Source organism: Enhydra lutris, unplaced genomic scaffold (assembly GCF_002288905.1).
Source record: "Enhydra lutris kenyoni isolate GAN:26980312 unplaced genomic scaffold, ASM228890v2 scaffoldscaffold14, whole genome shotgun sequence".
Taxonomy (NCBI): domain Eukaryota; kingdom Metazoa; phylum Chordata; class Mammalia; order Carnivora; family Mustelidae; genus Enhydra; species Enhydra lutris.
This window is the reverse complement of record NW_019154098.1, coordinates 3,069,447-3,081,962: the sequence shown is the minus strand read 5'-3', so window position 1 is coordinate 3,081,962 and position 12,516 is coordinate 3,069,447. Positions and strand designations below refer to the sequence as shown.

At 57.3% G+C, this 12,516-nt stretch overlaps 1 protein-coding gene across 8 annotated transcripts in view; it reads right to left on the bottom strand.

The window, feature by feature from the left end:
- Window positions 1-3,508: 3,508 nt before the first annotated feature.
- Window positions 3,509-12,516, bottom strand: part of LOC111146744 (protein tyrosine kinase 2) — a 250,228-nt gene continuing 241,220 nt past the window's right edge. For 5 of the 8 annotated variants that reach the window (XM_022502422.1, XM_022502419.1, XM_022502420.1 and 2 more), the window contains 4 exons: window positions 10,580-10,588; window positions 9,308-9,463; window positions 7,779-7,859; window positions 3,509-4,781 (listed from right to left, as the gene is read on the bottom strand). In XM_022502422.1, coding sequence (XP_022358130.1) covers window positions 4,569-4,781; window positions 7,779-7,859; window positions 9,308-9,463; window positions 10,580-10,588 — 459 coding nt within the window. In that variant the 3' untranslated portion in view covers window positions 3,509-4,568. The remainder of the gene's footprint in view (window positions 4,782-7,778; window positions 7,860-9,307; window positions 9,464-10,579; window positions 10,589-12,516) is intronic. The other 3 variants (XM_022502423.1, XM_022502421.1, XM_022502426.1) reach the window with 1 other exon arrangement.

Below are 12,516 nucleotides of genomic sequence, written 5' to 3'. Positions count from 1 at the left end.
CAGTGGGGTTCCCTCCGGAGGGCCGGGAAGCCCCCTCCGCCTCCTGCAGGTTCTGCCTGGGAAGCAGGCCTTTCCCTCACCCTGAGGCGCACTCCCGTTTCTCAGAAAGTCGGTGAAATCCTGTGCTGGTCTCATGGGGGGACTGAGGATCCGCGGTGACAGCAGTGAGGAGGCTCCGTGCTGGGGAGAAGCTGCAGTGCTCACGCCTTCTCGGTGGACCCCCAGGGGCGGGACCTTCTCCAGCACCTTGGCTCTGACCTTGACTCGGCATCCCGGCCGCGTCTCCGGAGGCCCTTCAACAGCGGCTGCACCTCGAGCCCGGGGACGTCCTGGCACATCTGTGTGGCTGCGTGGCGGCACACACACTGCTGTGAAGCCACACCCTGTGGGGGACGGTGGCCGACCAGGCATTCCAGAAACGCCCACGAGAAGCTGCTCAGGTGCCCGCGTGTAGCCGCACTCCACATCACCCAGGAAAACGTGTAAAGCTGGAAGGACCGGAAGCCAGCACTCCTGGGTCCATTTAAACTTTCCCGAAGTCCTTGCAGTACTAGGGGGAGGGGCGTCCCCTTGCTGCAAAGCCACTCTGCCTTATTCGGGGACAGAAACCCAGCCGGTGCAGCTAGATCCCAGGGGCCGCCCTGTCTTCTCTGGAGCTCGCTCCGATGCGTGGGATGCTGGGGGCGCGACTTGAGCTTCCTGCTCCATTGGACGCCACCACCGGCCACGTCACCCTTGGAGCCGGGAGGAGAAGGAGTCAGCAGAACCCCTACCACGGGATGGGCTCGCAGGACCACGACGGAGTGTGCTGGCCACCCTGAACCCGAGGAGGAGGAACCACCAGGCAAACCCGAACGTGGCCGCAGCCCCAAACTGGCCTGTAATCTTCAAAACCACAGTCGGAACAGACAAAGGGGACTAAAGGGCAGCGGTGTGCAGGCACACGCCTAGCACAGGTTCCCGGGGCAAAGGCCATGAGTTGTAGCGTTTGCCCATTTCCTCGGGGGAGTTACTGCCCCTCTCCCGTCAGCCAATTTCGTGACGTCACCGAACAGACGTGGGAAGAGACGCGTGGAGCTTCCGCAAGACAGAACGACAGACCCCACCCCGCCCCGCAAACTTGCGCGGCTGTAAGACAGTATGACAACGAGGAAGTGCTGACCTCTGTGTTTATCTTCGTTTAAAATAGAATTTAATCGTAAGTGTATATAATTTAATTTCTAATAATGGCTGTGTTTGACAAAGAGCTTGCAAATTTCCTGGAAATCTCCACCAAAGATAGGACAGGGAAGCATTAGGCGCGATTCCGGACTGGGCTTTGGATGTGGGGGAGAATGATATGAGGGATGTTGCCGATGGCTTGTGTGTTAGACGACGTTGCCTTTTCTGAGCTCATATTGTGTGGATAGAAGTACGTGCCCTGCTCTCAGGAGATGCACACTGAAGCATCTGGAGGTGGTACCAGTGTCCTGGGGCTGCCGTAAAGAACCCCAAACTGGAAATTTATTTTCTGCCGGTTCTGGAGGCCAAAGTCCGAAATCCAGATGTCGGAAGGCGCCTGGAGACTCTGAGGGAGAATCCACTTAAGAAAATGAACAGCCACGCTCCAGAGCAGGAGAAAACACATGGAAGACGAGTATCCGGCGAAGGACTAATATCCGGGACACGTAAGGAAGTCCCGGCGCCCAGTAACAGATGCTAGCCACCCCACCCTCAACAAGGGCAGCGTATGTGTGCGGACACGTCCCAGAGACCGCCAGCGAGGGGCTCCAAGCACGGGGAGAGGTGTTTGACCTCACCGGCCGCCGAACAGCACACCTGCCTGCCACCGAGCCCGAAGCCACCAAGGGCCGGGGGGCGTGTGCGGCCACGGGAAGGTGTGTATGCGGCGGGCCCGAGCGGCACGCGGCACCGCCACACTGCAGACGGCTTGGCCCTTTCTGGTGAAGCTCAACACGCACTTGCCACGGATCCAGAAACACCAATAACAGGAACGCATGCCAGGCGCTCACACGCCCGCGGGTGCCCGGGGAAATGGTGGCGCGCCACGCCATGGACCCCGGCCAGAGCATGCACGGCACGGACACCGCCAGACGCTCCTGTGTGTGCAGGTGGTGCCGGCCTGCACCCGGGCGGGACAGGGCTTCGCGGCGGACGGAGCGCGGCGACTCCCCGGCTCGGTGCTGGTCCCCGGCTGGCTGCCCCCGCGGTTACCGTCCGTGAACTACATCTCCGCGAGCAGCCCCAGGGAGGCCGCCCGCCACCTCCTGGGGCATGAGCGCCGTTTGGCTTCCGTGCGTGCGCCCGAGACAAGGGCGCGTTCCTCGGGGAGACGCTCAGCCAGCTGCAGCGCCCTGTGCTCTTTGCTCCACGTAAAGCTCTTTAATTCGGGCAACGTTAAGCAGAAAATACAGGGCTGGAGAGCGGCAGAGGGGGAGGGTGTGTGCACAGGGCGACGTTCCCTCTAGGGCCGCTCCCGCCCAACACGGACCGGCTTTCAGAGGCCGCATACGCATCGCCGACAGTGGTCACCCGCGGGACAACACGGCTGTGTCAGCTCACCTCACGGTCCTTCCGACGGCCCCTTGGTCCCCCGCGCCAGCCCGCCACGGCTGCTGCCACCTGTCTGCCAGCTCGTGCGCTGACACGATACTGTCCACGAGCGGCAGGCCCGTTCCCGCAACCGAAATGGCGTGACTCACAGGACTCACGAGACCTACCTGTGGCTGTTCGTAGTAGAGGAGAGTCGATCTGGAGGCAGAGGGTATCAGTCTCGAGTAGCCGCTCCCTCTGAGGCTGCGGTTCTTACCCCGTGGCAGCTGGACGCCTCCTCCCCTAAGGGACACCGGCCCACCAACCAGCCCTGTGGCGGGCGTGGTGGTGTCACCGCTTACCCTGGGCCTGTCTTATTTCGTCCTCAGCCACTGCAGAGGGGAGGAACCGGGACTCGAGAGGCTGCAGAGCACCCGAGAGTGAGAGAAACTCAGGGGAACCCCCCTCCGGGCTTTTTCTCCGAGGAAGTCCATGTCCTATAGGCCCACGAGGAACCATCCCCCTCCAGCCCTCCACTCGGGAGCTCAGGTCCCAGCTCGTCCCTGTCTGCGGGGCTCGGTGCTGCCTGCTCCCGCTCAGAGACTCCAGCGAGGCCAGAGCAGGCTGGTCTGGGGGACCATATGCTGACCGCTGCCCTGGCAAGAGATCCGGCTCCGGGCCGGTTCCTCGAGGCTGTCAGGCTCCTGAGAAGCCCATGGGCACGGAGGGAATGGCTCAGAGAGGAACATCGTTGCTGTTTTGACTGTGCACGTGGTAAGCAGAGACGGACTGCAAAGGCTGACCTGCCCCGGCCACCGCCCCCTCCCCCGCCGCGGTAACATCCTAGACTTGTCTAGAAGACCGAGAAAGAAAACCTGGTAATTATCGAGAGCTTTCCCGTACGTTATCTGGCAAGTGACCTGAAGAAGTTTAAATGGTTTGAAGGAGCCAAACGAAATTACACCAAGAACTTTACTGGTAACACCTTTTTAATAGGTCAAAGTAACTGTACGGTTCATTATATTCTTCCTGAGAATAATTTATATCCCCCGACAAACTAAAGGGAGGGTATATTTTTCAAAATTATTTAACAGAATGGATGGTGTAACTGGACATCAAAAGAAAACCGAATCTCTGCTTTGCTTAATTCTCTGCTGGGAAGACAGACACGATGAAGGGTTAGTCAGCTCCAGTGGCTGCGAGAGAGTCAACATGGCTTCATCTTTCTTTATAAATTATATAAAACTGGAAAACAGGGTTGGTTCCAGAACCTCTTCTCAGCGCAGCTCGGAGGTGCTCTGGTACAAAGCATTTCTGCTTCCAAGAGAAGTAACATTGCTACAAAAAACTGGCACATTATTCTGGTGAAAAAAGACAAGGTTTTTAGTGTGTTCTACAGCTAGCTTCCAACCAAATCTTCACATATCCGACAGGAAAGTAAAAGGCAGGAAAGACAAAAGGGTGGTTGTTTTTTCTGAAACGACTCAAGTCTTCAAAATATAGCTCTGACATTCCTTCTCTTAAAGCGGTGCTAGCATACGGCGACTCAAGAACGTTCTCCCAACAGAGACTCGAGTCCAGGCCGTGGCTCCGCAGCTCGCCGAAGAATTCTCAGCCCCTCGGGTTTCCCGGAATTCTCCGCCTCGTCTCCCCGTCTCCCGCCTCCCAACACATAGCCGAGCTGGTTCAGGATCCGCACACCACCACCGGGGCCACTTCCACGGAAACACCCTAACGTGAACACGGTCTGTTCTTCAAGATTCTTAAAAGCTTCTCACGAACAATTTTCATTCTCAGAAAAATGCCACGTTTTGGATCCTGGACTTTTCTGAACGCCATGATTAAAAAAAAAAAAAGGAGAAGAAAGAAAAGAAAGAGACAAAAAAACTGAACTCAAATCAAATGTGGTTAGATTTAAATGAAAGAGCTTTCAACCAGCTGTCAGTCACAACCGTTGGCGCGGCACGAGCCGGCGGCCGAGGACCCGGGGCCCCTCATGCTGGTGGAACGCGGGAGAACGTCCGCGGAGCGCGCCCTCAGTGCGGCCTCGTGGGTCCAAGCATCCGCAGTCTCGCTTGGTCAATGACATCGAGTAAGTTTTTGGCGTCCACGGCCAGGGCGTGAGCAGCGGTCAGCATTTGCTTTTTATACTCCTGCTGGAGGCTGGTCATGACGTACTGCTGGGCCAGTTTCATCTTGTTGATGAGCTCGCCCAGGTCGGAGTTCAACAGCTTCTGGGCCATCTCAATCTGGAAGGACGAGAGAGAGGTCAGGAGAGGAACGTCGTGTCAGCTGTTCCTCGGGCACCGCCCAAAGCAGCTTTCTTCCCCTTACATCGCCGTCTGGTGGAACCTCGGAGGCCACGAGGCCCAGAGCCCTCCCATCAGAGGGGACAGTGGGAGAGCTGCTGAGGTCGGCCAGCCGGTGGCTGCCGGTCGACACAGACACCCAGCTCTGCACTCACAACCGTGTCTCGGGCTCACACCCCTTCTCCTGGGTGAGAGGCGACCCCCGAACTGCTGGGAAGGGGCAGCAGGGCCGCGGAGCCGGAAGAGGCCGCCCTGAGGGTCAGCGCTCTGCCCGCGTGTCTCAGAACCTTCCTCGCCTGTTCAAGCAGAAACGTCCACCGCTCAACCCTTAACTACGGCTGAGTGCGCACACACGAGGCCCCGTGTGCAGACACACGAGTGCGTCAGACACACCCGGGCTCGGTCGAGTGTGAAGCCGTGCACGACTCCCTCGAACACACTGGGACGAATCCCACGACAGAAGACCAGGACCCTCTGGGAAGTCGTTTGAAATTGGCCTCGACCGTACAAGGAGGCTGGCGTTGTCTGAGGAGGGCCTCACGGGCCCCGCTGAGTCACCTCCGTCCTGCTGACCGTGCCCGTGGGGAGGCCGAAGAGATTTGGGGGAAGGGGAACACCATCCTCCACACGGGTGTTCTAGAAAGAGCGCTCTGGCGGCAGAGCGTGGACGCGGAACGGAGGGGCGGGAAAGTCAGAGACAGAGAAGGCAGCTCAGAGGCTGTTGTGGGAACCAAGGGACAAGGGCACAGGGACAGTGAGGCCAGGCCCAGGCTGTGACGCGATGACGCGGGTGGGCAGCTGCTCGTCCGTGCGTGTGGGCGCGTGGGGCTCACAGGCACAGGCATGTCCAGTGCGTGGTCCCGCCAACTGCGGAAGCGAGCCGGAGCCACGGGCATCCCCCACACGGCTGAGGTCCCATGGAGAGCACAGAGCTGGACGCACGGGACAGCGACCTGTGCACGTGCTGCAGGGCCGCCCCAGAGAAGCTGCACTCTGGAAGGCGTGCGTGTTGGCTGCCCGTGCGGTCCCCGGGGGCGGCCACACTCAGCGCAGGGGGAGGAGGAGCCGGGACTGGGGGAGCAGGGCTGCCAGTGGCCCCCGCGGCAGCTGCAGGAGAGGACGGGGGATGGGCTGCTCTCTGAGGGAGCACGTGGGGGGGAAGGAAGGGGGGACAGATCAAAGAAAGCTCCTCTCCTTATTCAAGATATGAATGGGAGAGCGAGCTGTGCAGAAGACTCAGGGTAGATGGAGAGTTTATGTCAGGCTTTATCAGCTAAAGGAGTATTTTTGAAATGGCCCCGCCAAAACATTTACTTGTTAGGATACAATTTTCTTGCCTTTGGCATACAGAACTTCTCCACTGTTTGGAAAATTCTGGCTGAAAAATTCTGAAAAATCTGAAGATCAATTAAAGTCCCAATGAAGTAGAGGACTGAGCTAATGTCCTAACCGGCTAGAAAAATACAATTCCACAAAGCAAGCAGTCAGGCATTTTCCAAAATGATTTCGGTGGTTTCGTGCAGGTGAACGGACGCCCTTTGCAAAGGCAGCGTGGAGGGGCACTGGGCCAGGTCCATCGAGACGGGCATCACCGGGCCACCAGGAGCCTCAGACGCCAAGTCCCAAGGGGCACTCAGCCTCCATCTGATTGGCAGGAAACCTCAATCATTGCAGAACACCCCTCAACCCCACTTGGGGAATAAACACTGTCGAGTAACCAGCCATATTCTTCCAAAATGCTGGCGGCGGAAAGACAAGAGTCTGAAGGACCTGCTCTAGGCCAAAGCAGACTACTGGACAGACGTGTGGGGTCGGGCAGGACACACAGCCCTGCCAGCCTTGAACTGGAGGGTGAGGCAACTGGACGCGACTGCCCAAGCGCAGGGGTGCAGACGGCCCAGCTGTCCAAACGCTCCAGGTCAGAGAACAGCCTCCTGACGGGAGAAACGAACGGAAACGTGGAGGGTAAGAAGCTGACGCACGTGACCTACTCTCACACGGTTCAGAGGATGGAGGCTGCGGGTGTAGACAGAGACAGAGAACGTGGGAAATGTTAGCAGCCAGTGAAACTGGGCTGAGGACGTGTGGGAATTCTCCGCACCGCTCTCCCAAGTTTTCTCTACGTTTGGCACCACTGCAGAGACCAAGCCGACGCAGGAGAAGAGCCCGCGGGGCTACGGGCTGGGCGGGAGGAGAGCGGGCGCGGGAGCAGGAGGGAAGGGGAGTGGGAAGGGGGAGCAGGGCCAGGGCCATCCCGGACTCCAAAGGACACAGCTGCGTGTGCACGTGCGGCCCGAGGGCCGCACACTTCTGGAGGCCGGGAGCACCCCGGAAACCGGCACGGCTGGGAGCGTTCTGAAGACAAGGCAGGTGTGTCTGCTCGTTTGTTCGTCAACACATGGTGCAAAATGGCCAAAAATAGCAAAAATGAGATTATCGCCGAGAGATAGTATTTTTGGTCAACTTTGAATTCCTCAAAAAAATTTTAAAATGCAAGTATTAAGGCACTTTTTGTCACTGCTTTATGTGGGAAACCAGCATCGTTTGCAAACTATAACTTTTTCAGAGAATCCAAGGCAGGAGGGCAGGCTGCCTCTCTCAGCTCATTTCCACTGTCCTCTGGCCTCTACCTGAGCTGCTGCTGAAGGATCCGGCCCGCACCTAGCTCTGCACCCGTGCTCCCCACCGTCCCCAAAGCCTCCCGTCCTTCGGGCACCCACCGCCCCTAGCTTAGGAGCAGGCAGTGAGGGCGTGGACCTAACCAGCCCCTGCGGGTGCCGCTCCACCCTGCCTCCAAGGCGCACGGCCCCAAGCTGGCAGGCCCGCCAGCACCCGAGGGCCCCCGGCTGGGAGGTCTTGATTTCAGAGCAGCTGGAGCATGCCAGCCAGCCCCGAGCCCGGCTGTGTCCCGCCCGCTCCGTCAGCACCAGGTCCTACCTCTCGGTGAGTGCTGGCTGGCAGGACTGGAAGGGTCTCGTCCACGGTGGCCAGTAATGTCCGCAGGGCCAGGCCGACTTCCTAGGAGACAAGCCCACACCCGGGATCAGAACACGCACAAAGGGCTTTCACACCAGGAGTAACGCCTCCTCTCAGTTACGGGGCTGTCTCGTTCCCAACACTTGAAGGAAAATTACTGAACTTCTTTTCCTCAGTACTGACTCTGATCTGAAGTGATCAGGCGTTTCCCCCAAAGACGGGGCTCTCGGAATACTCAGTTTGGTCCCCGACGGAGTGGGAGTCAGCCTTAAAGAGACGGACATTCCGACACCTGTGGCAGCGTGGACGACCCTGTCCAACACTGTCCTCAGAACATGAGCCCATCCCCACCGGAGAGATACAGGATGACACCATTCCCCCTGTCGACTCTGCATCCTGGAGTCCCCGTGTTCACGGGGACAGGGAGCAGATGGGGTGCCAGGGACGGGGGAGGGGCACCGCTGTTTGCAAGGTGAGAAGAGTTTTGGAGATTAGTTTTCTAACAATGTGATTGTAGGTAACACCGCGGCAGGCTGAATGGTGGCAAGGACGGTACATTCTACGTTCGGTGTATCCTACCACACTTTAAAAAAGTGTGTTCAATGGGGCATCTGGGGGCTCGGTCATTAAGCATCTGCCTTCAGTTCAGGTCATGGTCCCAGGGTCCTGGGATCGAGCTCCACACCAGGCTCCCTGCTTGGTGAGAAGACTGATTCTCCGTTTCCCACCCACCCTGCTTGTGTTGCCTCTCTCACTGTGTCTCTGTCAAATAAATAACAAAATCTTAAAAAAAAAAAAAAAGTGTGTTCAAGGATGTGTTCCAGAAATAGAAGCTGAAAGCAAAGCTTCATGGCACCCTTTGAGCTGCAGAGTCCCTGAGCTGGCACACGCCAGTGGACCCTGTCCAGGGGCACCTAGCCTCCCTCAGAGCTGCCGGCACTCTCTTCCGGGACGCCAGGCCCCTGAGCGCAGCGTGGAAAGGTGAGGCTGGTGTTGAGTATTTTCATTTCTCTTTCTGCCCTTATTAAAAAAGATTTCGTGAGCACATATGCACCTGCCCCCCAGCGGAAGAAAACAGAACAGATAAATCCCCCGACTTCCCTCTCCACGGCGTCCCCCGCCCCCTCCCCGGGCGGCATACGAAGGTCAAGGGCTCTCCTCGAGCACTGGCGCTCCCGCAGCAGAGCCGGGTGTCCCGACGGCGCGCACACAGCACCGGTCCGCACACGTTCTCACTTCACGGCGACGGCATCACACCACAGGCCGGGGTGACACCGTCCTGCCGCTCGACTTTTTTCACGCAAGACCCCGAGCGTGAGCAGGGACCGTTAGAGCCTGAGCTGCCCCAAGCGGCAGGGCTGGGACGGCAGTTTGGTCTGACTCAGCTCGGGCAAGCGCGGCGCCGGCGCGCTCGGGTTTGGAACCATCGGGTCTGACCGCGGCTTCCACGATTTTAAGAACATTTCCTCGGGAGGGAGGGTGGGTTTTACCTTCACCATGGGAACGTACTCCTCCGGCGGGGCTGGCTGGATCTTGCTGGACATTTCGATGACAGCCTTCACCAGGCCCGTCACATTCTCGTACACCCTGTCGTTGGACCGGTCCAGGTTGGCCGTGGGCGGGGGGCTGATTTCCTGAGGCGGAAGCTGCAACACAGAAGCCGTTATGCCCCCAGTGGCCACAAGGTGGTGGCACCTCACCGCGGCCGGGTTTGAGGGGTCTTTAAAAGAGATCAAAGCGGATTGCAATTGATCGGCTTGTCTGTAGGGCTACAGCTCACCGGGAGGATGACAGTCAAGTACTTCATCCAAGGGACAAGTGAACGAGGCAATCGTTTTTGTGACTTTGAGCTCAGTTAAAGGAAAGGAAGTGGAATCACCGCATGACATGGAAAGCCCCAGATTCTTTCAGAGCAGTGATTCGAGGCCCCAGAATCACCCACCGAGAGAGAGTTCGTGTAGTCTGCGTCTGCGATTTCACAGGAAGCTGGCTGGGGGCTCAAGCGTCCTATGTTAGGACTCTAATCCCACTTAGTTATGTGGCTCGGCATAGCCGCCTTGAGACTACATCAGGGACACGTGTGTCCCTTCCACGACTGAAACAAGGGGACAGATACGAGCCTCGTGAAGTGGACGCGACTGCGCCGCACTGCAGGAGTGAGGGAGACGGCAGTGTCGCCAGGAGCCCCGTGGTGCACGTGCCTGTGGCTGGGCCTCGGCTCGTCACTGGGCCATTGGGGCAAGGGGGACCTGAAGGAGCTCTCCGGCACACGCCCACCCCAGCACCTGGCACAGAGACCCCGATGGATGTCACCCATGAGAAGCCAAGCACTGAAGGCTGGTGAGCGCCAGGCCCACGGAACGTGTCCAACGGCATCTCAAAGGTCACATGGGTAACACGGGGCACAGAAAGGGCCATACGTGTCTATTTTAAGAAAACTAGAGCGCAGTACAAAATCGTAGCTGTCTGCCGATGGGTCTAGGGACAAGCGCTCAGCCTAAACTCCTAGGTGCCCACTCTGAACCTCTGACTCTGTCCAAGGAACCTGGAGCCCAGTGTTCAAGTCCGAGACAGCCACGGACAGGAAGAGTCAGTCCCTGCACAGAGGCTCGTGCCTCACTCTCTGGCAAGTGAAGACCTTGTCTCTGGGGACAGGCCAAGCCAAGGTGCCCTCCCCAGGCTTCCTGATTTCTGCCCCAGAGTCACATGCAGAGCACCAGGAGTGAAGGAGTGGGACAGACACACAGACATCACGTGCTTACCCTCCATGGCTATTGTTGAACGGGAGGTGAGGAAAAGTTAGAGAAATTTATCAGAGAAAGGGAAAAAAGAAAAACAGTATTAATAAAGGCAGCAGACAAAACCCACAAAAACATACGAGCAGAACCAAAAGGAGCGAGTCTGAGCCTGCCTGGGAGCCAGCCCTCGGCTCCCTGGTCATCCAGGCACCACAGCCGGGTGCTCGGTCCAGGGTGCCGGCGCCCTGCCGTGTGCCAAGCTTGTCTTCAGGAAGTAAATGACGAAAACAATACGCAAAGCCCGAGAGGGACAACCCAGCGGCCATGCGAGAAGCAAGCGTTAGGGGTCCTCAGAGAGAAGAGGACTTGAGATGCGCTTGACATGCCTGGGAACTGCCCGTCGGGCTTCTGGGCCACCGGGAGAGACTGTCCCACCCCTGCTCCCCACACCCGGCCCCTGGCGTCCTCGGAAGCAGGCTTTGACGTAGGCTCTCCCCCAAGAATCAAGACCCCTGGCTTCAGGCTGAGTGTGTAAAGGCATCAGGAGCTTAGTTTAAAAACAAAAACAGAACAAAGAAAACAACCCTTCTTTTGAGCTAAGTCTTACGTTTCAAGCTCCTTTATTTCAAACTTAGAAGTTTTATTTAATGTTTTTTCTTCTACAGCTTCCACCAAGACCACCCTATCGTAACTTGAAAGACCAAGTTAACTGGGCAAAGACGGCTCTCTTGCCCCCCCCCTTGGCTCTGCCTGAAACAGGTGTAGCCTTTGGTATAGGAGTTCAGCAGAATCTTTTTTTTTTTTTTTTTCTTAAGCAGGAAAGACATTATCCTTTCCTTTTTTTTTTAAAAAAAAGATTTTATTTATTTATTTGACAGGGATCACAAGTAGTCAGAGAGGCAGGCAGAGAGAGAGAAGGAAGCAGGCTCCCTGCTCAGCAGGGAGCCCGATGTGGGGCTCGATCCCAGGACCCTGGGATCATGACCTGAGCCAAAGGCAGAGGCTTTAACCCACTGAGCCACCCAGGTGCCCCGGAGTTCAGCAGAATCTTAAATGTCAAGTCCAACCTTCCACAGTGAGCGTCCCTGCATTAGAAAGAGGGAGATCACTCCTACCACTTCACTCAAGAGAAGACACCCCTGTCTCTCCCTTTCTCCGCCGAGAGTCACACATGGCCCTGTGACGAACTCGGCACAGTGTGCCACTTCAGGCTGGCCCAACACAGAGGCCCATCTTCTGCAACTGGTGCCATGGGCGGAGCTCCATCAGGAAGATCCTCGGCCATTCGGGGCTCCCGGAGGCAAAGGCTGCCTTATGCTAACCTACTTAAAGCTTCTGTTCTTCCGTGTGTGCCCTGGGCCCAATCAAGGCGGGCCACAGAAGCTCCGGCCCAGTGCCTCCAGCCACTGTGCACAGTAACCCCCGCAAACCCAGAGCGCAGTTTCCGGTTGCCCGGGGCTTGCCGACTGGGAGGCTCCTTGGCAGGCAGCTGGGGTAGAGCGCCCCGGGCGCCCTGGAGACACACACAGCTCCAACCGCTTCGGCGGTGCTTCAGGCCTCAAGCAATCCAGAAGTGAGACAAAGCCGCCAAGGAGAAACCCAGATGGGCTTCCGATTGATGTTATCTGGATGAACTCGAGTCATGCCTAGAGACCAGCACGTCTTTGTTAAACTAGTATTGTTCTTTGAGGCTGGAGTCAGTGAGCTCTACTGAACAGAAGGGTAAGAAAGAGCTAGAGACGCCGACTTCATACTTATTATTATTGTTATTTTTAGGTAGGCTCCACACGCAGCACAGAGCCCCAGGAATTTACGACCCTCAGATCAAGAGTCAGATACTTAACCACCAAGTCACCCAGGCACCTCTGTTTCATACTTATTATTAAAGAAAACTTTGCTTAATATGTTTTATGGGGCAACTGGGTAGCTCAGTTGGTTGAGCGTCTGCCTTCAGCTCAGGT